The sequence below is a fragment of the Alligator sinensis genome, unplaced genomic scaffold, assembly GCF_000455745.1.
Source record: "Alligator sinensis unplaced genomic scaffold, ASM45574v1 scaffold1035_1, whole genome shotgun sequence".
NCBI lineage: Eukaryota > Metazoa > Chordata > Crocodylia > Alligatoridae > Alligator > Alligator sinensis.
The window spans coordinates 982,399-1,008,485 of NW_005842555.1; the positions used below are offsets into that span (position 1 = coordinate 982,399).

The following is a 26,087-nucleotide window of genomic DNA, read 5'->3' on the forward strand; positions in this document are numbered from 1 at the left end:
GGAAGAGCGAATGGTGGCCAATAGCTGTGGCAAGCTGATTTCCCGTTTGCAGAGGAGGCAAACATCCCAGAAACATGGCTGTGATGCTTACCCTCATCCCAACGGGATCAGCCGTGCAGCATTTTGCCTGCAATACTCGGGTATGCTACAGCCCTCCCATTTGGGACATGCAGCACGTGCAGACAGTTAAGGAGGTGCAGGGGGAGCACGTGCCGAGGCCTCTAGGGAGGCTGCGTGCAAATCAAAAGTGAAAATCCCACCTTTTATAAGACAAGCAAAAAACTAGAACTCTTGGCTCCAAAATGATGCCCCATCCACCATTACCTGTTATTAGACCAACTGGGAAATGGCAAGAAAATGGCATTGACAGCAAAGACTTTGCCGCTCACCTGACTTGCTTCGATGACAGCATCTAGAGCAGGAAGAAAGAGAAACAGCAGAAGTAACGCCATGGCAGGATCTCGGATGAGAAGCCACTTGAAAGCACCGGCTGCCCGATACACGGCATCGTCATACATGACGGAGACATGATGAAACGACATGTGCCGTTCAGAGTCACGTGTGTCCCAGCCCTCAGCGCCGCGCTGTTCCCCACCGCTCACGTTCTGTCTGCCCAGGGTAAACATCGCGTCGGGACGATGGGGGATTTTTTAAGATTTCATAAAAAGATTGGGATTTTTACATTTTTCATTAAAAACAACAGGGTTTTCCATTGCTACGGAAGAAGAAACAAAACCTGAACCTCGCTCTTTGCCCCCACCGTTGTCCCATCTACATCCCAGAAACCTGGGAGGACGTGGGTGAGGCATCAGCTTTGCAACTCTTCCCCGCACAAGCATGAGTTTCATCCCGAGAGGACTCACGCACCAAACCCGTTCCTCCAGGTTGGTGCCATGCTTGCAGGTAACACGGATCATCACATCCTCCAGCCACCTCTCCGGACAGGCCACCGCAGAAGCAACTCACCTGGAAGACAGCTGAGGAGCACCAGCCCAAGCAGCCCAAAAACGCTCGTGATCATGGTGGGAGCAGCGATCTGGTCCCACTCGTCTGAGCAGATGACAGAGCTCACTTGCTGCTCTTTATATAGACGTGTTTCTCCAATCTGGATTGCAAATTCATCCTCCTAAAGTCATTGTTTGCTCTGCAAACCAGCCAGTTTTTATGGGTGCTGGTGCTGAGCTGTAAAGACTGCTTCCTTGTCAGCAGGGTGCCCGGGAGAGCGAACAAACACGGGCGCACCACCCAGCTCGTTAACAAAGGGGTTCTGTGGCACAAAGGTGGTTTGTAGTTTCTGGACAACGAGGGCATTGTCTCAGCGCCAGAAGCAGTGACAATCTGCAGGGAAACTGGGAAAGGAAGGGCCTGAGATGTGGGCAGCTTTATTGCACTCAAAATCTATAGGCAATAGATAGCCTGCTGCATTGCATAGGTTGCAAGGTGTTCAAAGCTCCCCGCGTGCTCTTGCGCCGTGGCTTTTGGTGGGACAGATCTTTGGAGAGGTCTACATGGGATTTCAAAGATGCCTCAGGCTTACGCTGACCCTTTTCAGGACCCGCTGGTTCTCCAGACACGTCAGGACCCTGCGATCGTCATGGGACCACGTTTCCCCGTCCTCGCCGGTACTTTCGTGTCGCGCTACCTCTTCCTGCCAACAGGCTGAGGTGACAAAGCATTAAACATCTGAGTTTTGGAGCTCACGGGTACCGTTCCAGCGGGGCACAAAAGAGCTGTTTGTCGCTGGCAGCGGAGATGAGTCAGGGAAGGATGTCATGGGAACAACAGATGGAAATTAGCTTTGAACAGGGCTTGGGTGAAATGCAGCTCGCTCTTGCAAGCCAGCGGGGTCTCACGAGCGTCTGGGCCGGTTCGACACCAGAGGCATTTTTGATTTAAAAGCTTTGCCATAGTTGCTAACACAGGGTAAGGCCCGAGGGAAACATCAGCCCCATTATATGTGGCTGAATCTAGGCCGTCAGCTGTACATCTGGAAGTGCAGATGATGCAAGGGTTCACCTGATAACCTGCATGCTGCAGGGTGGATTCGATGTCAACGTCTATACAGCCTCATTAAAGTCTTATAGGGCTTTGTCAGGAGAATGAGACATGATTAAACGGCATGTGCCTGCTCTGAAGCAGGAAAAGCAAATACAGATGTTGCCTAAAGAAAGGCTCCCTGCAGAGACCGAGGTATGCAAGGCTGCGAGGGGCCGGGCAGCATGTTTACTCACTTGGAAAGTGCCGGTCACCTGCGGACGATCAGGGGGTGGGTTGAAGGGTCTCCCAAGTCTTGAAACATCCTTCCCGGTGCCCTAGGAAATGCTGGCGGGTCTTGGCGCAGGTATGTTGGTCAACGGTGCCTGTGCCTGAAAGGGCCCTTGGGTTTTGGCAGCACGGTGCAGCGTGGCGGATACGGCCCATTTGCTGCAACAGGAGTCTTGACCAAATCATGAACGAGGCCCAGCATTAGCACTTAGTCCCTGGGGCTTACAGGGCTTGGCTTGACAAATGGTTTCATTTCCCAACTTGCACAACCACATTCTCTGCATCGCCAGCTGCAGTTGACCCCAACCGATCGCACAGACGCACGAGCCGCGGGGCTGGCGGGGAGCCCCAGAGCCGGTCCAACCCCTGCCACAGGCAGGATCAGCCCTGTCCCAACCGTCCCAGACACAGCCATCATCTAAACCCTATAGAAGCTGACTATCAAGTCTGGCACAGCGCCGACCTAGCACCCTGACCTGCCGCAGGGAAAGCAGGGGAACCACAGCAGGTCGTGTCCTGCTTCTAGGAAATGTTGTTAATATATGCTCAAGAAATCCCCGGAAGAGGGCCATGTCCCCAGCTACAAAGGAAGGCAAAACCCCTCTGCACATACAGATCTGACCCCGGGGTAAAATCCCTTCCTGCCCCCAAGCAGGGCGATCGGTCTGACCCAGAGCAGAGGGCAAGACCCTTTAGCCAGGAACCTCTGGCTTTGCTGCCAGCAGGAGCAAGTAAATCCTGCAGGTCAAACGTCTGGCAGGGACAATTGGCTACCATCTCCCCAGCTGTGTCAGCATCTTTGCCCACCACCGGGGCTCGTTGCCACCAGTGAAATCTCCCTCCTCTGTGCTTTGCATCCTGGAGTTCGTCGCCTGGCTTCTTCCTGGGAGCATTTCTGCCTGGGCCGTGATGATTTTTGCCTGGCCGGGCTTTGAAGGGTGCGCTCAGGTCTTAGGAGGAGGAGGAGGCGCTGGGATTCTCCGTGAAATGAGCTTGCTGCTCTCCTTCTTGGAGGAAAGCGCATGCAGCAAAGGCTATTAGCAGCTTTACCATAAGAAGGGAGGTGTAGGTACTTAGGAGATTAGCCTTGAGATCTTGTTTATGCCAGCAAGTGGCACCATCTGCGCTGCCAACTGGAATAACGCTTCTTGGCATGACGGGAGCTCACCATCGAACACGCAAGGGTCTGTGTTGTGTGGGTACAAGCAAGCTGCAAAATGCACGAGATGAAATGGCTGTGGCCTCACTGTATGGAGCCATTTCTCTGCCCATATGTTCCTCCTTTGCACTCCTCTTTGCTTTTCACGAGAGAGAGAAAACAGGCCCCGGAGAGCTCCACATACACGTGGCTCCCTGCGGTGTTGCGGAGGGCCGGCTGGGCACCAGGGCTGTTCTTCTGGACCGACAGGAAAGGCCACTGCCGCGCCGACTCCCCTGCGGGCTCCGCATGCTGCTCTCAGCGGGAGGCGGTTGCTAAATCTCAGGTCTGTAGCTCACTGTCAGAGCTGGCCAGGAATAAGAAACACGTCTGTGAAAGATGGTCCCTTTTCTGCACTGAAAAATGCCTGTGTTTTTTGATGAGTGCTATTCAGGGCATCCCGCTTTGAAGCTGTAACAGGGGGCACAGCGGTCCCTTGCACGCTGATACGTCTTGTTGGGAGCCCCTAAAGCCGTCGGGACACGAAGTGTGGCAAGATCGCTGCACAACAGTTTCATCAGCGGGGTTCAGTAGCTACGGCCAGACGCAGCGAGCGAGGGAGAGCTGCGCCCGTCCACTGGAGATGGGAAGTAGCCCCGGTTGCAGACGGCCAGAAGGTCGCAGTTTGGTAGCATTGTCCCTTTTAACCCTCTCCAGTCACATGCATGTAGACTTCTACATAAAATATCACTGGGGACTGACAGGCTCGAAGCTGGGCTCAGAATAGACATTCGGGAGGTTCACAGCAGCCCAGTCCATCGCTGTGAGTTCTTGGGAGGTAAAAAAGAAAGGTGCCTTCATCCCATAAGAAAACAGGCCGCCCTTTCCTTCGCTTCTGGCAAACATTCATTCCTGGTTCAAAACGTCGGTCTGAGAAAGCCTCACCGCTCCTGACAGAAATCGTCTGCTTTTGAGGGGTCTTTTTGGCTTGAGGGGGTGAGTTGGAAATAAAGGGTCTGAAATGATTGTATTGCAGTGCCTCCCCCACCTGCAGGATTCCCATACTGTACTTTCATCGTCATGTGTACAAGCGCCACGTGTACAAGCACCCTGGTCCAAGCGCCACGTGTACAAGCGCCCCGGTCCAAGCGCCACGTGTACAAGCGCCCCGGTCCAAGCGCCACGTGTACAAGCGCCCCTGGACAACAAGAGAACACATGTGCAGCAAACAGTAAAATGTGCTCCATGCCGCTCAGTGCAAGGAGGAGCATTTCCTTCCTGTTGTATCGGCTCCTAGTGTTTGCCCAACAAGAGTTGCACTGTGCTGCAAAGTTTTAATGAATCAGGTGTTGAGCCAGAAGCTCCAGTTCCTGTGGGAGTTTGTTCTGCGATTCCAGAGCGTGTTGAATCGCCGCACTCCGCTGCCTTTGGGTTTCTCTTCCTCTTCCCAGTTTAGCAACACACTGTAGCCAGAGATGAAATCACCTACACTGGTGTCTGGGATTCGTGAGAGGATTGCATGGGAGCCAGGGGCCAGATCCCCAGCTGGCACAAATTGGCTCAATGCCCTCGGGTGCTACAAATCACCCACTTAGCATCACTTGAGAGTCTGGCTGCCGTGCCCCTGGTGCAGAGACACCCGAGTGATAAGCCTGGCACAAAATGCCCCCGGGGACAGAGAGCACGCTCCCGCATGAATTGGCCCTGGAGCTATTTCAGTACAGAGGAGGGGGGCATTTTTTAAAATGATTATTGCTGGAGCATATTTGCTAGTGAAATAGCGCTGGAGTCATTGCAAAGAAGAATTGTTCCAACTATCTGAGCTGCTCTAATAAAAGATATCAGATTTACCCAAAGAGCCTTGTCTACTGGAGTCATTTGCAACCCAAGCAGGGGTCTCCCCGAGGTAGAGGGCTGGGAAACTCCCCCAGCCAGGTGCTGCCTGGGTAACTCCACTGGCTGCAGGATCAAACAGCAGAATTTGGCCCCATTTTTCTCTTCTCCTGCAGATCCCCTTACAGTTTCATCAGCGGGGTTCAGTAGCTACGGCCAGACGCAGCGAGCGAGGGAGAGCTGCGCCCGTCCACTGGAGATGGGAAGTAGCCCCGGTTGCAGACGGCCAGAAGGGCGCAGTTTGGTAGCGCGCCCGTCCACTGGAGATGGGAAGTAGCCCCGGTTGCAGACGGCCAGAAGGTCGCAGTTTGGTAGCATTGTCCCTTTTAACCCTCTCCAGTCACATGCATGTAGACTTCTACATAAAATATCACTGGGGACTGACAGGCTCGAAGCTGGGCTCAGAATAGACATTCGGGAGGTTCACAGCAGCCCAGTCCATCGCTGTGAGTTCTTGGGAGGTAAAAAAGAAAGGTGCCTTCATCCCATAAGAAAACAGGCCGCCCTTTCCTTCGCTTCTGGCAAACATTCATTCCTGGTTCAAAACGTCGGTCTGAGAAAGCCTCACCGCTCCTGACAGAAATCGTCTGCTTTTGAGGGGTCTTTTTGGCTTGAGGGGGTGAGTTGGAAATAAAGGGTCTGAAATGATTGTATTGCAGTGCCTCCCCCACCTGCAGGATTCCCATACTGTACTTTCATCGTCATGTGTACAAGCGCCACGTGTACAAGCGCCCCGGTCCAAGCGCCACGTGTACAAGCGCCCCGGTCCAAGCGCCACGTGTACAAGCGCCCCTGGACAACAAGAGAACACATGTGCAGCAAACAGTAAAATGTGCTCCATGCCGCTCAGTGCAAGGAGGAGCATTTCCTTCCTGTTGTATCGGCTCCTAGTGTTTGCCCAACAAGAGTTGCACTGTGCTGCAAAGTTTTAATGAATCAGGTGTTGAGCCAGAAGCTCCAGTTCCTGTGGGAGTTTGTTCTGCGATTCCAGAGCGTGTTGAATCGCCGCACTCCGCTGCCTTTGGGTTTCTCTTCCTCTTCCCAGTTTAGCAACACACTGTAGCCAGAGATGAAATCACCTACACTGGTGTCTGGGATTCGTGAGAGGATTGCATGGGAGCCAGGGGCCAGATCCCCAGCTGGCACAAATTGGCTCAATGCCCTCGGGTGCTACAAATCACCCACTTAGCATCACTTGAGAGTCTGGCTGCCGTGCCCCTGGTGCAGAGACACCCGAGTGATAAGCCTGGCACAAAATGCCCCCGGGGACAGAGAGCACGCTCCCGCATGAATTGGCCCTGGAGCTATTTCAGTACAGAGGAGGGGGGCATTTTTTAAAATGATTATTGCTGGAGCATATTTGCTAGTGAAATAGCGCTGGAGTCATTGCAAAGAAGAATTGTTCCAACTATCTGAGCTGCTCTAATAAAAGATATCAGATTTACCCAAAGAGCCTTGTCTACTGGAGTCATTTGCAACCCAAGCAGGGGTCTCCCCGAGGTAGAGGGCTGGGAAACTCCCCCAGCCAGGTGCTGCCTGGGTAACTCCACTGGCTGCAGGATCAAACAGCAGAATTTGGCCCCATTTTTCTCTTCTCCTGCAGATCCCCTTAAACAACCCCGCACTTTCTCCTGCTGCTTCCGACGAGCTGTCTGGCACTGGAGCCGTGCCGATAGCACGCTGCACTGCTTGCACTTCAGTGCCTGCGAGGAGCAGCGAAGTAACCGCAGGACCCTGAGCCTTTCCCTGCATCCATCAGGATGTCCAGAGTCCCCTGCACCCTGCGGCAGCGAGTGAGGAGCGCAGAACAGCTGCTGACCCAGAGGGGCTGACTCTGCCCCATTCGCCTCCCTTAAATACCCCACGGACAGAGCTGCACACACGCAGGCAGGGGCAGGGAGCCCACCCTTGCAAGCTGCTATAGGAACTGCAGTGCAGCTGGGGTTTCGGGGGGCAGAAATGGTCACCTGAGACATGCCCCTGGGCGGGACTGGTGGAAGCAGGCTCCGGGCCTGGGAGTGACCGTCAGCCTCCTGCCCTGGTTCTCACGAGAGGTGAACATTAAGGGGTGCAAAGGTGGACAGAAAGCAACTATGTGCCCAGAGGGATGTGAGTGGCCCGGCCCAGCCCAAACTGCCTCTGCCTGGCACAGCTGGAGGGGTATGCCAGCCTGCACTGGCAGCGCTGCCTGGGCACCCTCCCATCCCCTTGCTTTCTCTCTTGCAGAAAGAGGGATGCTACGGAGATGTCTCAGGATAGTTCCTTTGCAGGAAGAGTTTGATTCCCCTGTAGACGCAGGAGATCATGTGCTCTGTGCGTCCGACCCGTCACAGGGGCAAGGTGCTTCCTCCCTTGAAGCGCTGCTCGTGGGGAAGCAAAGCTGGAAATCCACGGTGCCTTTGCAGCACAAGGGAGATGTCACAGGGCACACTGCTTTGAAATCAGGCAGAGAATGGCTGCCAACGGCGTTTCATTGACCAGGAGCATCCTCAGAGATCAGGAGGCCCCAGGGAGCAAGAGGAGCCGATGGCAGCGCTGTACCATGGGCGCCGGCAAGGATTCAGCGTTCTTCAAGGTCTTGCAAGATGAGATCCCAACCACTGATCCAGGAAGGTAGGAGTCAAAGGAAAGAGTCAGAGATTCATAGAAACTGAGGGTGGGAAGGGACCGCAGGAGGTCACATCTAGTCCGAGCAGGACCAGCCCCAACTGCATCATCCCAGACAAGGCTTTGTCCAGCCAGGTCTTAAACATCTCCAAGGATGGAGAGTCCACCACCTCTCTGGGCCACCTGCTCCAGTGCTGCACCACCCTCCTAGGGAGAAAGTTTTTCCTAATAGCCCCTAAAGTCCCTTGCTGCAGCTTCAGACCATTGCTCCTTGCTCTCGCTGTCCGATAACACGCCCTGCATGGGAGCACCGGTCTGAGAGAGACCAGGCAGCTCCTGGCCCCAGAGACAAAGACTATCCAGAGTCACAGGGACTCCCAATAGCACCTCCCCTTCAGTGCAAATATCAAAAGAGCAGCAAAAGGCAGATTCCAGCTGTTTTTAAGAAATATTTGTCTGGCTGCAGGGAGGCTCGGGGCCGAATCCTGCGTTGGTGAAACAGCCCGATGCTACTGCAGGGTGTGGGGGGAAACCAGCTGCGACCCCTGAAAATGTGACCTCTGCTTTCATAGCTCAGTGGAAACGTGTCCTGGTGTGCTGGCTTCTCCTGCCAAAACTCCCCAGCACTTGGATGCTCATGGGAAAGCAAAGCTGGAAATCCACTGAGCTTCAAGGCACAGCGAGGCAGGGAGCAGGCAAATGCAAAGTAAAGGAACGTAACCACATCTGTGCCAGAGAAGCAGAGCATTCACCTTAATCAAAATGAAGAGGTGATTTATCCCTGCGCATACACCACTGGTACTGGCACGCGTGTTGGCACGTGTCGTGCCATCTGAGCCCCCGTGGGCCGTGCGCCCTGGGGTGCGGTGTGTGCCGGTGCAACGTAGCCACAGCAGAAATGTTCCCGATAGAAGAGCAGCGTCCGGTGCGTGCAGCCGGCAGGGGCCGGATCCCCTTGGTGGGACTTGCAAGCTGACGATCACAACCTACGGCAAGATGCACACGCAGTGGTATGCTGCAGGCAGGGGGATGGGTTAGGGTTAGGGTTAGGGTTGGCACGGGGGTTTCCAGTGTGCTTTCACACCTTCTCTGCCATCTCAGCTCTGCAACACTCGAGGGTCCCTGCTCGTCCTTGACAGCGCGGGAACGGACAAGTTGCCACTGAAGGCTGGCTGGGGCGATGCTGTCCAAACTGCCAGGGGAGAGTCCTTTTGTGCAGCTCTGCCGCATGGAGGGACCCAGGGCAACCCGGGCTGGGGCTATCATCGATAAACAGAGCCGGACACATGCGTGGGTGAACCGCGCAGCTGCCCAGGGCATGAACAGAAAGGGGGCCCTTTTTTCCTGTTGTCCAATTATTATTATCATTATCTCTGGCGAAGGGGGGCCGATACTAAAAGTTCACCTGGGGCTGCCAGGGGTCTAGGTACAGCACCGGCCATCAAAGCCGGTGAGGGGAGTTGGGATCGAGTGAAATCCTGACAGTGTTCACAGAAAACGCCACGTGAAGCCTTTTCCGCAGGGAGGGATCACGTGCGGGCCAAGCGAGCGCCTTCTGCCGAGAGCCGCCGAACACCGACTGCCGCGAGGGCCAAGACGCAGTGCGGAAGCGGGCGTGAGACCTGCGCTCTGGGGACGCAGCACAGGAGGGGCTGTCAGGTGCAAACCCTCTTGTAAAGCTCCCTCCAGCGTGGGGTTTTCACCGTCCTGTTCTTTGATCGCTGCGATGCCTTTCAGGCCTGGCACGCGCCTCCCCATGCGAGGCGAGCAGGTCTGCACACCCAGCCCAAGTAATTAGGTCGCTCTCTGTAAAGGCAAGTGGGGCAGAGACGAGCTGTGGGCTCAAAGAAATCCCTCGGTCCTTAAACATGTGAGTGGCCCCTTGTGGCTTGTTAATAAAGCTATAGGATATCCTATATCAGTGCTTCTCGACCCTGGTAGACCCCAGACCCCTTTGGAGAACGCCAGCTCTTCGCTTTGGCTTGTTTCGTGATGACGGAAAATACCAGAGCAATTCTGCTGTTGCAAAGCGCTCAGGTCGGATGGTTTGTGACCACGTGGATCGCTGTTTGAAATCGCTGGGCTCGTGTTGTGAATCACGTTGTGTTGTGGTGTTTGCACTCCGGCGCCCTGGCTGAGAGTCACCGACCCTGTTGAGGGGTGTGCTCGAAAGGGGGTGGATAGAAAGGGAAGAGTTATCCCTTTACCATCAAAGCAACTCCTCCGCAGTCAGCGTCTAGAGCAATGATTCACCTGGGCTTGTTTTTCAGAGACGGGAGGAGTGCATGGGGCAGACCGCACATTTTTGGATGCAGCATCGCGCATCTTCTTTGTTTGCCGTGAGAAAAAACCCTGCGTGTCCCAACACCCGGGAGAGGCAAATGCCAAGCAGGCCCTGGCTGAGCACGGATCCCCTCGCTAACGGAGCTCGTAGCCCTATCCAGAAGTGAAACCATCAAAACCGAGGGCTGGCAGGGACCTCAGGAGGACCAAGCAGGACCAAGCCCAACTCCATCGTCCCTGGCAGTAGCCCACCGCGCCAGGCAGGGAGCAGGGCCGCCAGAGGCGGATGGATGGGTGTGCAGAGGGGGAGAGATGCATCTGGCATCATCCCCAAAGTGCCAGGGCCGTGCACGAGCGTGCTGCTTTCGTTTATTCGGGGGCGGTTAAGTGGAAACAAGGACGGAGGGCGAAGAACGACTCCCTGTGAGCCGCTGCAGGCTGCTAAGAGAAAAGACCTGCAGGGAAATGCCGAGCAACACCCCAGACCCACCTCCAACCTGCACCGTGGGCGAACTCTCAGGAGGGCAAACGTCCCCCTGGGATGGAGCCAAAGGTCCCTGCAGAGCGGCCGGCTCCCAGCTCCTACCGACCAGCTCAGCCCGCGGGGCGCCGGGGGGGAGCGTGCCCCCTCCTCCTGGTCCGGGCAGCGCGCCGCAGGAGTCCTCCCTGCCAAACCCGGAGACCACCTATTCTCTGCCTCTGTGCTTTCCTTTTGCCCCCAACCCCGTGACCGTCCCAGGAGCTCGGGGCTTCCCCCCGCCGCGAACGGACACGAAACGCAGGCGCTGGCATCACCCCTGGCCCAAGGCAAGGACAGCCGCAGAGGGCACGGCGTGGACACGAGGCCGAGCGATGCTGCTGAGCTGTTTATTGATGCAGGAAGCGAAGTGCTCGGGGCGAGCGCACGTGAGCTAGCGCCAGGCCTCTGGGCAACCGCTGCCAGCGCGTGGGAAGTCCTGGGGGGCTCTTTCAGGACACCGCGGCGGGAAAGGTTCAACATACTCCATAGCGGACGAAGGTGAGAGTCTTCTTGCTTTGCCTGCGGGAAAAGGGAGGAAGAAACAGGTTAGAGACCGAGCGTGGGGGACACCGCACGGGGTTGGCACAGGGGATCTGCTGGGCCCTGGCCCTGGAGCCCTGGGGCCTTGCTGTGGCCCTTCATTATTAACATGGGACAAAGAGGAAACTCCTTCTGCAAGATCAAGCTGTCCCGGAGAAATATGAAGTCTTTCATGCTGTCAGAAGACCCTGTGCTAAATTCTCCGTGGTGTAGGTGGGGAACAGTCCGTTCCTCGGTCTGCATCTACTCGGCCCTTTATAGGTTTCAATTAAAAGAAAAGCGCACAATTCCCGGCATTGCTCGGGGCGTCCTGTGCTGCTCGCCGTCCCCAGGACAGCAGAGGAAGGTACGTGGGCGGTGACGAGGACAGGCACTCGTCCCGTGGCAAGCAGGGGAGACGCGATGTAGTCCCGTACGTACGCGACTGCGTTACAAAAGGTGCACTTGTTGCCGTATGTCTTGCCATCAGAGCCGCAGATGGGCATGTACTCCATGGTGCAGACCGGTCCCGCAGAGTCACGGCAGTCAACCTGCAAAATGAATTGCGAGGTCCCATTGTAAAAGGGGCAAATGGCAAATGGGGCCAGACCCTTTGCCACAAGCGCAGGAGCAAGGACGATCATCTACTTCGCTGCCAAGAATGAATATCTGCCAAGCTTCGTCCCAGGGGAGTTCAGCTAAGCGTGCAGGCGCCGTCCCCACCCGGGAGCCCTGCGCAATGCAAGCCAAGCGCAGCGTGTGCGAGGAGCCGGGGGAAGGTGGTCTTTCCCCCGCACACGGGGCCGCTGGCATGTCTCTGGTTGCCCTGGGAAATTCCCGGCTCCAAGGTGAACGTGCTGATATCTACGGCAGTCTTGCTTCCTTGTGTTAGCTGTAAACCTGCTTCCTAATACTTTCCTTGCAGATCCCCTTGCTCTCGGGATCTGAGGGATAATACATAGCGGGCACGTCTGCACTTTCATTCATGCACCGTAGTTACTGCGCATTAAGTTTAGCATGTGTATAACGAAGTACTAAATGAATGCGCAGTAACTAGAGCTACTATGCAGCAGCAGCACCGGAGCATGGGTTTTTACAGACGCTAACCGCACAGTACCCTAATACTACTGCGCCATAACACGTGAGCACGGGTTTTGCCCAGCACGCTACTGCACAGCATTATTCAGCTATTGCACAGTATGCGTCTCATGCACATGCACCCGGTAGGTCCCAATTTCCTTTTTTCCACGTCATTATTTTATTGCCCTCTATCATATGCCCCCTCGGCTGTCTTTTTCTAAGCTGAAAAGTTCTAGCCTGTCGAGTCCCCGGGACTCTTCCCGCAGCCATCAGTGGGATGAGGACCAAGCATCCCTCCACACGCACCAGTTCTGGTTTCTTCTTGCACGGCCCCTGGTGCTGCAGGGTGATGTTGGCTCCATGTTCCCTGGAAAAGGCAAAACTGGAGTCAGGAGGCCCAGCCGAGAGCATGAACTGAACTGATGTCTAACAAATGAGACGTGGGAGACGTGTGCCCGCAACGGTTTGTTTTCTCCAGCCAGGCAGCGTCAACCTCAGTGACTAGTACAACCCTGCTAGCTGGTGGCCATGCTGTCTTCCTACAGTGGATCGTGTGGGATAGCACTCGGGCCCGATCTTTTCTTTGCTTAGTCTCCAGTCACCCGCTGCTGCGCCCACCTCTGGCTCTGAGCACGAGCAAGAGCCATGAGAAGAAACACGGGGTAGTGTCGAGGGGCAAAGAAAGGGCTCAGGACCTGAAACGTCCAAGGAAAGGTCAAGGGAGACGTGCAACTATTGCTAAAAGCTGTTACTGGGAACGCTGGCGATTGCTAATGGCTCGGGAAGAAACTTCTAAGTTCGGTACTTACACGTTGTAGGCGCACAGCATGCATTCGCTGGCATACGTGACGTTGTTGGAGCCACAGACCGGTTTGTAGTTCGGTGTGCAGGCCAAGCTTTGGACACCGCGCATGGATACTTTTGTGTATTTACTGCAGACAAGCTGGAAGAGTAAAATGGAGCAATAGCCGCCTTCATGAGACGCAGCAGTGCCCCAGCTCAAACCCACCCCGGCTCAAGCCCTGGAGGGCATAGGGCGCAATATTTAAACCTATTCTTCCTTTGCAGACAGAGCCACTCATGTCTGCAGCAGCGTCATCTGGTTCTCTCTGCTGGAAGAGGAGGGATGCGCTGCACCGTGGGCAGCGGGTGGTCTGTGCATGCCCCGAACCCATTTCTATCACGCCCGGGCTGCTCCGAGCTGAAGCCAGCTGTCATCTGACAATAGCAGCTGAGGGATTTCCACCAAGCCCTGATTTTGCAAGCGATGTCTCTAGACAGGATAATTACCTTTCCGCATTCTCCTTTGTGTCGGATGCCAATGTTAGTGCCGTGCTCTCTGGTGGAGGTAGAGAGAAAGGCAGAAGGGGCGGGAGGGAGAGATGGATGTTACAGAACCCAGTCTTGTAGAGATATGCCGGCACGAGGGTGCGAGACGATCGCATCCCCCCACCCCAGCAAAAGCCTCCCCTTGCTCTTGCAATGCAGCAGCATTGAAAATATTTGCCTGGCTCAGCTTCTGCTGCGGGGAGACTGGACTGGAGGGTGGAGTCAACGCACAAGGAGAAGCATTTTTCTGCCACCATGTGCCACTTCTCCACGAGGAGTTGCCCTGTGCATAGCCAGGCCAACACAGCCATGAAGGCAGTAGCCACATAATGCAGGGAACCCATTAGCGAGAGACTCACCCTGTTATGCTGTCAGTGTTGGGGATATGAACCACATTCACACCTTATGCATGGGAGGCTGCCAGGATCCCCCAAGTCAGCAAAAGCAAGAGGCGGGAGAGGGACATCAGGGTGGAGGAGAGGGGCACCAGGAGGTTCAGAGGCCTCCAGAAATGGGGCTATGAAGCAGGGCTGGACGGGAGGAAGGGGCCTGTCTGGAGCTCTCCTCGCTCTCAATGCCAATATTGTGCCCCCGGGACTCACAGGTTGTGGGCGCACAGCATGCAGTCGTTGGAGTAGGTTTTGTTGTCCGTGCCGCACACCGGGCTGTAGATCTTCAGGCAGGCTATCACCTCTTTGCCCTCGGGGGTGGTGCCTTTGGGGTACGTGCTGCAATCGAGCTGCAAAGGAACAGCAACATGAAGGAGGGAACCGCAGCCTTTGCATCGAATCAAGTATTACATTTGGGATCTGAACAAAAAATAATGAGCTTTCATTTCTTCTGTAAGCTCTGGACAATTAAGGGGCTAACCCATATATTTCAGTGCATGGAAATAGGCTAGCAGACCACGTTCCAGAGGTGCAGTATAAGAGACCCTTGCACCAGATGTTCAGAGGGCGCCAGTCCTCATTGCAGCATGGGTGGCAGCGCAAGCCACAGACACCAGCTGCAAATCTGCCTCCCCTCGGCATTTCTCCAGCGCGGTGTGTAGTTGTTGCTCTGCAGATCACACGGGGTTTAAATGAATGAAACGCTGTCGTTCTGACTGTATGGAAGTGGAGTAGCCGAATCCCCTCATGTTACTGTTTGAAGACGTAATACTGGGGTGGGCTAGCTTCCTGACACGCCAAACTGTGTCTTTGGGATGGCGTTGGGCAAGTAAATGAGCACATGAAGCTGTGGGCTACACCCTACACCCTTGGGCTGCCTGCTGGGACTCATCAAAGTGCACGTGTGTTAGTGGGCAGCAGCAGGGGTTGGGATCTTCTGCACAGCAGGTTGCCAAGCTTGTGATCCAGTTACGGGGTCTGCAAAACGCCAGCGCCCAGAGAGGCCGGCGGAGCGGTCCCTTCCCAGAAGTGCGCAGCAAGAGACACTTCGGCTATGTAGCCCGTGCCTCACTCCTCTTCTCTCCCTCGCTTTCTTCTCGCGCATTTTATGGATGATGTCCACACAGGGCAGTTAGCATCCGATTCACATCCGGACAGAAGGGCAGTGCGTGGTCTGTGCATGCCCCGAACCCATTTCTATCACGCCCGGGCTGTCCCGAGCTGAAGCCAGCTGGCGTCCGACAATGGCAGCCGAGGGACTTCCACCAAGCCCTGATTTTGCAAGAAATCTCTCTAGACAGGATAATTACCTTTCTGCATGCTCCTTTGTGTTTTATTTTAACGTAAGTCCCATGCTCTCTGGTGGAGATGGAGAGAAAGACAGAAAGAAAGAGAGAGAGAGACGTTACAGTCTTCGGCAATTGTAGAGATCTGGGGACACGTGTGTTGCCTGAGGGTGTGAGACGATCGCATCCCCCCACCCCAGCAAAAGCCTCCCCTTGCTCTTGCAATGCTGCAGCATTGAAAGTACCTTTAATGGCTCAGCTTCTGCTAAGGGGAAGGGTGGAGTAAGCGCGTGATGCAAAGACCTATTCGGCCACTTCTCCACGAGGAGTTGCCCTGTGCATAGCCAGGCCAACACAGCCATGAAGGCAGTAGCCACATAATGCAGGGAACCCATTAGTGAGAGACTCACCCCGTTGTGCTGTCAGTGTTGGGGATATGAACCACATTCACACCTTATGCATGGGAGGCTGCCAGGATCCCCCAAGTCAGCAAAAGCAAGAGGCGGGAGAGGGACATCAGGGTGGAGGAGAGGGGCACCAGGAGGTTCAGAGGCCTCCAGAAATGGGGCTATGAAGCAGGGCTGGACGGGAGGAAGGGGCCTGTCTGGAGCTCTCCTCGCTCTCAATGCCAATATTGTGCCCCCGGGACTCACAGGTTGTGGGCGCACAGCATGCAGTCGTTGGAGTAGGTTTTGTTGTCCGTGCCGCACACCGGGCTGTAGATCTTCGTGCAGAACATCACCTCTTTGCCCTCGGGGGTGGTGTCTTTGGGGTACTCGCTGCAATCGAGCTGCGAAGGCAACATGAAGGAGTAGTGGTGGAGTAGCGCTTTTGATATGACAAGGAGCCTAAGTGTGACCTGCCCGCTCGGTGCGCCAGGGTGTGCATGCCCTAGCACAGGAGAAGTGAGGACGACTTGCTATGTGAAAGACAACCCTCCTGTGTCCTCCCTGCTCGGCACTTCCAAGCCTCCATCCTAGTTAGAGAGTGGCCCTCAACTCTCCTCAATTCTTCTTCCGTGAATGGGCCGAGTCAGTTTGACTGTGGTTTTGTCTCTCCCAGGGATGGAAGGAAAGCACAACTGGGAAGAAGAACAAATCACTGAGCTTTGCAATTCCACGTGAGACACCCACACAGAAAGAGGTGGGTGAGGAGGAGGCTCACCCCCAGATCCGGGGGCTTGGTAGTGGGTCAGGGTCTCAGCTGGGTTGCTACCAAGAGTCAAGCTTAGGAGCTGATTGCAGATGATGTGGCTGTGAGCATGCGTCTTACAGAATCAGAAGAAATGAGTGTGGGAGGGACCGCAGGAGGTCATATCTAGTCCAACCCCCTGCTCCAAGCAGGACCAGCCCCAACTACATCATCCCAGCCAGGGCTTTGTCTACCCGGGTCTTCAAAACCTCCAAGGATGGAGTCTGCACCACCTCTCTGGGGAGCCTGGTTCAGTGCTTCACCACCCTCCTCATGTAAAATGTTTTCCTAATATCCAACCTAAACCTCCCTTGCTGCAGCTTGAGCCCATTGCTCCTTGTCCTGTCGTCTGCCCCCACTGAGACCAGCCCAGCTCCATCCTCTTTGCAGCCCCCGCCCTGCAGGGAGGTGAAGGCTGCTATTCAATCCCCCTCGGTCTTCTCTTCTGCAGACTAAATCAGCCCATTTCCCTCGGCCTCTCCTCACCAGTCCTGTCCCCCAGCCCCACAACCATTGTCGTTGCTCTCCACTGGACTCTCTCCAATGTGTCCACATCCTTTCTGTCGTGGGGGCCCGCAGCTGGACACAGGACTCCAGATGTGGCCTCCCCAGTGCTGAATATAGGGGAAGGATCACTGCCCTCCATCTGCTGGCAACGCTCCTGCCAATGCAGCCCAGGATGCCATTAGCCTTCTTGGCACCAAGGGCACACTGCTGGCTCCTGGTCAGCTTCTCATCTCCTGTCCCCCCAGGTGCTTTTCTGCAGAGCTGCTGCCCAGCCCGTCGCCCCAGCCTGCCCCGGTGCATGGGATGAGTGGCAACCTGAAGGTCAAGTCAAACCATCAGTGTAAACCTAGAATTAAAACTATACATGCACTGCCAAAATTATCTCCTAGGGATGCCAACAGGAGTCTTTACACTCATGGCACAATTGGTTATTGGTATTTTTCTTCCTGGCCTCTGCGATGGAGCTTGCCTCTTGGAGTCCCAGTATCTCATACAGACCGTGAGGATCAAACAACATGGGTCTCGGTGTGTATTGACGTGCGGATGAAGTGCAGGTTTTTATTCTTTTGCACGTCTGTAACTGGGGCAGGTTTGGTTCTCAGTGCACTCAACTACTCTCACCAATTTTAGAGCTGATCAAATAAACTGTACCCCAATCAATGAGGCTAGTTATGAAATGTGGTTCTTCCTGGTGTTTAACTGAAATGTGGCACGGCTGCACAATTAATAGTAGAATAACAGACATATTTGGTGAAATTCTCAGAGGAAAATGACACTATATGATAAGTAGAAGATGGGAGGGTTTCAACATTTATCACCCCTTTGGCAATGTGGTTAGCAACTACTTATACCAGACTAGACATCTGGAGGAAGTAAAAGGAAATATAGATCAGCTACTCACCTCAACCCCAGAGGCAACATCTGCAAAAAAATCACAGATAGGACACGTGAACTACTCCAGCGTCACTGCCAGACACAGAAGTTAGACGCTCAAGTGCTGAGTTATTACAGGCAATTTCAAATCCAGAGGTTGTCAGGGACTAGCATCCTGGTCTGAACAAACCCTGTTTAGAGCGTGGTCCTATGCTGATAAATGAGAGGGTTTTCTTATCATTTAACATAATGGAACGGAGCTCTTTTATTTTACCGCTTTGTTTCATGGGCTGGGAATTTATTAATCAAGAAACCAATTCATTTTCCTTCCCTTTTTGCTTTCATACCTTTTCATGGCACAAAAAATAGCTACAGTCTATCGCAGAAAAGGTGCCCCCTCTACACAGGTGAATGATGAGTAGTACAAATAAGCCTATGCAGCAAGCGTGGCATGCAACACGCATATCCAACAGGGTGCACTTGTAACAAGCAGCACTTTTGCACTTTTTGCTTCAATACTGAAGATGACTGTCGACCTCTGGCATTGCCCGGCCCTTTCCTGGCAGCTGCATCTCAGCCAGCAAGAATATTGCAGGGAATTTACCATGCACTCCGCAAGGTTCAACGCTGGGCCTGCCAGATGTGCATGGATCAATAGTGGGTGTCAGCACATCTGGCTGTGCTCTCTTCCTAGGTACCCAGACACCCACGCTCTGTGTTGTGCCCACAAATAGTGCTGGGTGCAGAATCACGCGTGGTCACAAAATGCAAGGTGCTAGCATAGGAGGTGCGTGGACCGCGGTTCGGCGTGTCGGTCTTTGCGGTGCACAGCCGCTGGGTGAACACCGCCCTTCATACAAGGGGGCTCTTCCTCAGCCTGAATATTTTTAAGCTGACCAGGACTCTGACTCAGATCCGGGCAAGATTCACTCACCTGAGAAGCAGCCAAATGCTAGGAAGACGAGCACAAAACCCCGGGTTTTCTTCATGGTGCAGGTGGCTGCGTAGCCTGCACGCACTCTGCCGTGCTGAGCTCTATGGAGGCAGATCATGAATATATACAGACACGCACGCATGCAGGTGTCCAGTCGGTATGGAAACAGCCCTCCAAATCTGTCACCAGTACAATAAACCTGGTAATATTTATTGAGGCCTTGACTTTCTGCTAACGCTCTTTGTCTCCCAGGCAATTGATTTTGGCTGGACATTTGGTAAGTGGCTTGAGACGGGTTTAGCTGCGTCAAATGATATTTCTGAAGGAAAGACCCAACGGTAGACTTTAAGAGGAGACAGTGTCAGACGTCCGACGGGCAGATGGAGCCTCCTTTCGTCTCTGACCCCATATACAAAGTGATGTGAAGGCAGGGCTGGGAGCGGGGTTGGGGTGGGGGGGGCACGGTTCTGCTGGAAATCAGCCTAAGGTCCCATTTTCCCACAGTCTCACACTGAGGATGTCTTTGACACCACCCGAAGTGCAGCCGGCCGCAGCACGGCCGGCTTTGGTGGGTCCTTGTCATAACTGGGAGGGCCGCACCATTTGGTGCGGGTCTGCTGGGAGCAAGGGACTCTGGACAAGCTGATTGCGAGGCCTAGAGAAGGCGCCCAGGGCAATGCCGTCACCGTCTACAAAAAGATCACCTGTGCTTTCTCAGCGGGGAGAGACTGTTTACGGTTCGAGCGGCAGGCACAATGAAGCGAGTCAACGTGTCCTGCCAAGAAACCTTGGAAATCAAGTGCCGTGAAGGGATCGTAACAATGGGAATACTGGCATGATGGCACGGCTGCCCCTGCGAACCACCTGGAACATGTCACCGCGGCCACGAAATCGGTCACGGTTGCACAGGGCGCGTTATGCCTCCGGTCCTTATGCAGCCTCTGCAAATCCCCCTCCTTCCGGGCCCCAGGTCCTCCCTCCTTCCTTTGCCAGCTCGTTTCGACAGGCTGGTCCCCGTCTTCGAGACCTCTGGTGCTCACGGCTGCTCTTGCGGTGGTTTCATAAGCTGTAACCTCACCTTGGATATCGGGCTACTGTGCATTTGCAGGACTAGACAGATAGACACACTCCCAGATTAGGCAACTCTTTCAAAGGATCATCCCCGGGGAGAAGGATTAATCCTCGGAGAAAAACTACTGCTTCAGAGGGTGCAGAGGAAAGAAATGGGCTGAGAAGACATAGCTAAAGCCTAGAAAAGCCACTTAGAGGGTTTGGGGTCAAGAGAACTCCTTCCAAAGCCCACAAACCCCGTCACCTGAACCTCGGCAGGGGGACAGTGGGTTCAGGCCAAGCACAATTAAAACAAATGACGTTAGCACGTTCCAACGAGACGTGCTGGGAGTTAATTGCCACCGCGTTGCACAAACGAAGGGAACGTCTGTGTCAGAGCACCGCTCCGGGGAAAGCACAATAGGCAGCTGTCAGCTACAAATCGTTTAGGAAATTACACGGCAGCCAAGTGCGAGGCTGTCACGGTCTTGTTCCCGGAGCGTGACAATGCTTTGAGGCCTGGAGCACAGAAGAGATGCCGTGCTAGGCTATCGGGAGAAATCTCATCTCCATGCAAAACTAGCTGGAATAATGGTGTGCGTGTCTCAGAAACTGCGGCGCGGGGTTTGACCAGGGAGGGAAGAGCTCCAGCCATGCAAAAGGCAGCCTGGCGCTTGCTGGTAGAAAGGACGGTGTGTCCTGGGGGCTCCGGAGACAGGGGCTGGAGCGATCACTCCTCCGGTTCTGGTTTCAGACGTTGGAAGCAGTGTGCACGGGGGACTGAGGGTGGCACGGACGAACCGGATTTGTTTGCGGTGCCCTTGCTGTGATGGGCTACATAGCACGTCTCAAGAGAGGCCTGCCCGGAGGGAGAAGTGGTTTCCTTTGCTAGTGCCCTTTGTCTGAGGCCGGGCAGGCCTGCCACACTATTTCTGTCCGTCCTGCTTGGAGAAAGGGATGGATGGGGAAGAACAGTCATGGGATCACGGCTTCAGGCATATGAGGGTCAGCTCTTTGCTGCGGACCAGACCTTCTGGAGCAGGCCACCCTTCCTCCCCACCTTGTGAGAGAGGAGGGGAACAAAGTCCACCTGCTTCCACCTGCTGCCCATCCTCGCTGTCGGGACTGCAAGCCGTTTGGGACGGTCCGACTGCTGCAGTGGGTGTGCTCAAGGCCCCGTGCAATGGGGCTTTCGTCCTGGCCGGGGTGTCTCGGTGCTCCAGACACGTGATGGGGATGGGGGTGAGGAAGCGGGCGCTCCAACGGGGGATTGGTGAGGTCAGACGTTCCCAAAAGCCGCTCCAGGGTCCAGTCCTGGTGCTCAGGAGGGACGAACCCGAAGCGTGCAAAGCTCTCCTCCTGGGGGAGGCCACGATTACACGCACCGCGGGGAGTTCAGGGCCAGTCCCGAGGACAAACCCGTTTCTTCCCGGGACACCTGCATGGAGACAAGCATCCAGCACGGCTGCTGCAGGAGTGGACCCGCCAGAGCCAGCGCAGCCCCTGGGATTTCCCTTTTGGAAACCTGGGGGGATGCTGAGAAGTCCCTAAAAGCTCCCAAGAGCAGCCCCTGCCCTTTCCACACTGCATTTAATCCCTGCCTCCAAGCAAAGTCTTTTATGAGTCTACATGCAGCTGACCCGCAGGACAGCAAGACGCTTCCTATCTCGAAGGTCCCTCCTCGAGAGCACGGGGCATCCCGCAACAACGCACTGGCAGTGTCGGCGCCATCGCCGCGCAGACTAGGCAAAAGGGTTCACAAGACATGATGTGAAGACAAGAGAAAGAAATGCTTTTGCTTGATCGTCCCAGGGAATACAGAGAGATCGACAGCCCTCAGGGCCCAGGATGAGCAAGGGTTTCTATGGGATCTGCCCGTGGCAGGAAGGACCAAATGGGGGTCTTTCTGGTGTGGGTCCATGCCAGTAAGGATTCAGCATTCTCCATAATGGTTGTGGTAGGGGTCCCGCTGCTTTCCTGCAGGACAAGCGAGGAAGAGATGGACCACCCAGAGCATGTGCTGGTGGCAAAAAGTGACTATTATTTGACTCGAACTATCAGGGAGGGTCTAGCCCCAGAGGTGAAAAGCATCTGACCTCCATAGCTATTTCCCCTATGACAAGAAGGGAGAAAAACCTAGCGCAGTCATCGGGTTCAAGCTCTTCTCATGCATCACGAGAGGCTGGGCTAAGTCGATCGCTGGTGTAAAGAAGTGACACTGCCCTGAAAGTCAGCGGGGAGGCGTCGATTGGCACCTCACCACAAAGTTTGGCCCTGGGGGTTTTAAATGGAAGAAAACAATTCCTGGCAGCATCGCAGTGCTTGTAGCTGGCAAGCTGATGAATTGGCGCGATCCTGGAGGGACAATGGGCTGGTTCTGTATGTTCAGGACTGCGTGGCAGAAAAGGCATCGGTTGCACGCGGTGCCGTCAGAGCCGCCCGGGCACGCGTCCTCCGGGGCTCGGGTCGGGCCGGGTTCAGTGTCGTCCCTGCAGTCACCCGTCGGCAGGAGAGCGTGAACCGGGGAAGACCCCCACCCTGACCCATTCCCCCACCCGGAGGAATGCACGTCTCTTCTTCGAGCCTGTTAATAAGTGAGACTTGAGAACAGCCCTCGCACTGAGAAAGGAAGTTCAAATAAGAAGAACGCTTGTTTTCGCACCCCGAGACTACTTACTATCTGAGCAGAGGTTTGTACTTCCCCGGTGGTGCGACGCCTGTGATCGTAATGCAGGATTTCCAGACTGGGACTTGGAAAGTCCTGGACTTTCAGCAATTCAGAGGGCTGGTACCTGCAGGAATTGGTGCATCCCATGGTCCTAAAGCAAGTCCTCTGCTCCTAGCCTGCTGCTTGCTGGAGCAACGTGGTGCTATTTCTCCTGCTGATCTTCTACATCATTCCTCATCTATCCCCCCTCCTTCCCTTTGACTCAACTGGCCTGCAAAAGGATTATGGCCATTTTGCATAGCGAAGGTGAAACCTCCCCGTGCACAAGGTCATGCCCCATTTAGGTATCAGAATATAGTGCAATCCAGCCTCCCCCCACAAGGAAGTCAATGGGAGTCTTTCCAGTGATACCACAAGTCATAGGATCTGATATCCCAGGTCTAACCGGCCAGAGCAGACCCTGTTCTCATGGTCTTTGGAGGAGGGAGAGACCAGTGTTAGGGAGCTCCATGGCTCACTGTCTCCCTAACATCCTACCAGAAGTAGCAACCAAACTCACCGAAGAGGTCGGATATAATAATTGCATTGCACGATGACCTGATTGTGTTTAGAAAGTGATATTACTATAATATTGTTTCAGTAAGGTGGTCTGAATAGAGCCAACTAGCCTCCTCCTCTGGGTAGGAGACATGGGATGTCTGCACGCTGTGTAGTGCCCGGTCTCTTCTTCCTAGCCTGTCCCAGGCAGCTGATGGAAATATCATACTGCCGCGAAACGAGTAAAGAGTGGATGTCGGAAAACCAGCTTGCACATGTACCCTCTACTCAAGGGCATACAATGGCACCTGCAATTCTTTCTACCCGCCAGACTGAAGGTGCTAATGTACTACCCCAAGAAGGAGGGCCTGAAATCTTGGCTCCTGACCTCGAATCTTTTCAGGGTCATCTTTCCTAGAGAAAATAGCTCATCACAAAGGCAGAGTGCCCTCCACTTGGAGGACACCCTCATGTTTTTCAAGGTCCCCAGGCCTGTGGCAGGGCTTTAAGCAATCCCCAAGGACCGAATCACCAGAGGAGCAGCAAAATACTCGAGCAAAGAGCACAGCCCCCCGTGCCATCCCACTGATGGAGGTGGTGTTTGGTCAGAGCGCAGCCTGCTCCTGCTCCTGCTCCTGCTCCTGCTCCTGCTCCTGCTCCTGCTCCCGCTCAGCTCAGGGGGTGAGCTCCCTGTGCTCACAACAGACAGGATCATGTATATGCATGTGTTTGTATATATATATATATATATATATGCAGACCCATGTACAGCTCTTCCAACCTTATTATGAAATAGCCACCCCAAATGCATCATCTGCCTGGCAACATTTACTGAGGGCACAAAGAAAACTTCCTCCTCGATGCAAACAATAAGAAATTGAAATACGAGAGTGACTCCTATGCTGGGAACCCAATAGAAAGTGGGTTGGTTGGGGGTAAAGCAGGAGGTGATATCCTGCAGGCTGGAAGAGGATGAAGGCATTGGCAAGCCAGCCCCGGTCTCACATCCCCCGGTGGCAACCTGAGTGGGGAAGGCACACCCCGAGCAAATAGCCTATTTGCAGACAACACCCTTGAGCTTGTTGATAAAAGGGATCATATATGTGGGCTTGGTTATCTGGCTACAGACCCAGAGACACGGGCTCAAGCCATACTGCAGGCTTGCCAACAGGCTGCCTGTGGTCGGGGTGGGGGTAGCTGTCACCGGAGCAGGGATTGTTCGGGAGCCGCCCAAGTCCCGTGTATCGTGGACTGAGTTCGCATGTCTTGCCAAGTCATCTTGAGACTCATTTGCACCTAGGTGTTAGGAGCAAAGGGGATATTTGCATTAGACTATAGCTCAAAGGGCGGGACAGTTGGCTGATGCCCACGGCAAATCATCTGGAGAAATGACGTGTCAGCTGCAGAAGAATAATATGGGGGTATTTTGCCCCTGTTCTTTGATCTCTCTCATACCTGCAGGTCTGGTCCATAGTGGGAAAACAGGAAATGGGACTGGAGTAGTCACTGTGCAAGCCTAGCCCAGGCACCCGGATGCCCACAGACAACCTGCGCCAGGGAAGCCACCCCGGGAAGGGGACAGCTGCGGGCTCAGAGAAGTCTTTTGACCTTTAAATGCGCGAGATGCATCACAGCCGCTGGCCACTGTCGATATATCCCGGGGTGGGTGTTTTCCAAAAGCAAGCGTCTTTCAGGGGTCAGTGCCGCGGGGAGCTGGGATGAGACCCTTTGCAAAACCAGCAGCTCCTCCATAGGGTCACAGTGCGTAGGATCATTTCTCCAGGCTTGCTTAGAGGCTGCAGGGAACATGCAGGGGTTTTAGCTGGGAAGGAATTAACTTGCCTTATTTACCAGTCCTTGGCTGTGGTGAAAAGCAGAGCAAATCTGTGCACGCAGGAGAGGTGAGCGCAGAACGGGCTGGACTGAGACGGGCGCAGGTCACGCAGCAAGAGACGGGCAGGCAGGTTTTCGGGCTCGTGCACAGCTCGGGAGCAGGGGAGCAGCCGCATCGCATTGGGCAGCCTGGAGGATGCTTTCTGCTCTGGTCCTGAGGACCAGGTGCGTATCGGGGGCAGAAATGCAGAGGCTCTGCACGTCATTTATGCAGGCTGCATGCTACCCCAGTCACCAGGTGAATGTCTTGGCTTAATTAATTCGGAGGCTGGAAGGAAAGATGAAGAGGAGGGAAAAGAATGACACGAGGTAAGCCCCGTCATTGCAACTGTTGGGGGGTTGTTAAGAGAGGATTGCAAGGCAGGACAAGGCCTGGGGTCACATCACATCCAGGGGATGGTAGCAGTGTAAAAACAGATTCCCTTTGTCTCGAGAGAGTTGTTGGAGGGACCCGGTCTGGCACGCAGCCCCCTGCGCTCATCAGGGGCCGCTAGCCTTAGCGTAGGGTGTGGACTGCTTGTTGCTCCAAACTGCATTTTCAGTGCAGGTTTTGTTCCCAGGGTTAAGGGACTGAAGGCGGCCGAGTGTATCGCACCGGCCACAGAGCCCTGAAGCGGAGAGCGGTGCAGCCGGGAGCGCATGGTTTGCTCGCCGGCTGGGCAGCCCGGCAGCTTGGGCCGAGAGCAAGAGCTGCGTGACCCCAGCCTAGCTAAAAACACCAGGCCTCGCGTCAGAGGAAGCGAGCTGGGAGCGGCACAGAGGTGCAACCAGCCCCATGCGCTTGGCACAGCCCAACCTGAGATACAGAGACATGGGCCTGCCCCAACGCTTGTCACCAAAGCGATGCACCCTGCGACTCCGGTCTTGGTGGGAACATGCCCCCAAATAATAATGCAGGCAGGTGGTGCGGGGCATCCTGGGGCGCTACCGTGCAACTTCTCTGCGAGATCGCAGGAGCCCGCACGTTATGCGCCTGCATCTTGCTGCTGCCGAGTGGGATCCTCAGAGGAGCAAGGTGCTTCCTTCCTTCAAGCCCTGGAGAGCAGAGCTCCCAGCGAAGGATGCATGGGCAGCAGCGCTGTTTTCTTGCTGCAAACTAGATGACGTGGTTCCCGGGACACGGCA

The 26,087-nt window shown here is 54.8% G+C and overlaps 2 protein-coding genes across 2 annotated transcripts in view; both read right to left on the reverse strand.

The window, feature by feature from the left end:
- LOC106722687 (ovomucoid-like) overlaps window positions 1-1,021 on the reverse strand; it is a 4,804-nt gene extending 3,783 nt beyond the window's left edge. The window contains exons 1-2 of the mRNA XM_025213880.1: window positions 967-1,021; window positions 390-412 (exon numbers count right to left, since the gene is read on the reverse strand). Coding sequence (XP_025069665.1) covers window positions 390-412; window positions 967-1,021 — 78 coding nt within the window. The remainder of the gene's footprint in view (window positions 1-389; window positions 413-966) is intronic.
- A 10,158-nt stretch (window positions 1,022-11,179) lies between these two features.
- On the reverse strand, window positions 11,180-18,869 carry LOC102368463 (ovomucoid-like). Its single transcript, XM_025213873.1, has 10 exons — window positions 18,815-18,869; window positions 17,909-17,928; window positions 15,963-16,099; window positions 15,334-15,382; window positions 14,237-14,373; window positions 13,596-13,644; window positions 13,115-13,248; window positions 12,612-12,672; window positions 11,667-11,776; window positions 11,180-11,225 (listed from the first exon to the last, which is right to left on the reverse strand). Exons 1-10 carry the CDS (start codon window positions 18,867-18,869, stop codon window positions 11,180-11,182), a joined length of 798 nt encoding a protein of 265 aa, XP_025069658.1.
- Between the last annotated feature and the right edge of the window lie 7,218 nt (window positions 18,870-26,087).

What these genes read in the sequence shown, in the direction of transcription:
- LOC102368463 (XM_025213873.1), bottom strand. Translation starts at nt 18,869, where the DNA reads ATGAAGAAAACCCGGGGTTTTGTGCTCGTCTTCCTAGCATTTGGCTGC. An exon ending in ATGCTGTGCGCCCACAACCT is followed by an intron (nt 15,383 to 15,962) that starts GTGAGTCCCGGG and finishes CATCTCCACCAG; the next exon opens with AGAGCATGGGACTTACGTTA. An exon ending in ACCTTTTGTAACGCAGTCGC is followed by an intron (nt 11,226 to 11,666) that starts GTACGTACGGGA and finishes CTTTTCCCGCAG; the next exon opens with GCAAAGCAAGAAGACTCTCA.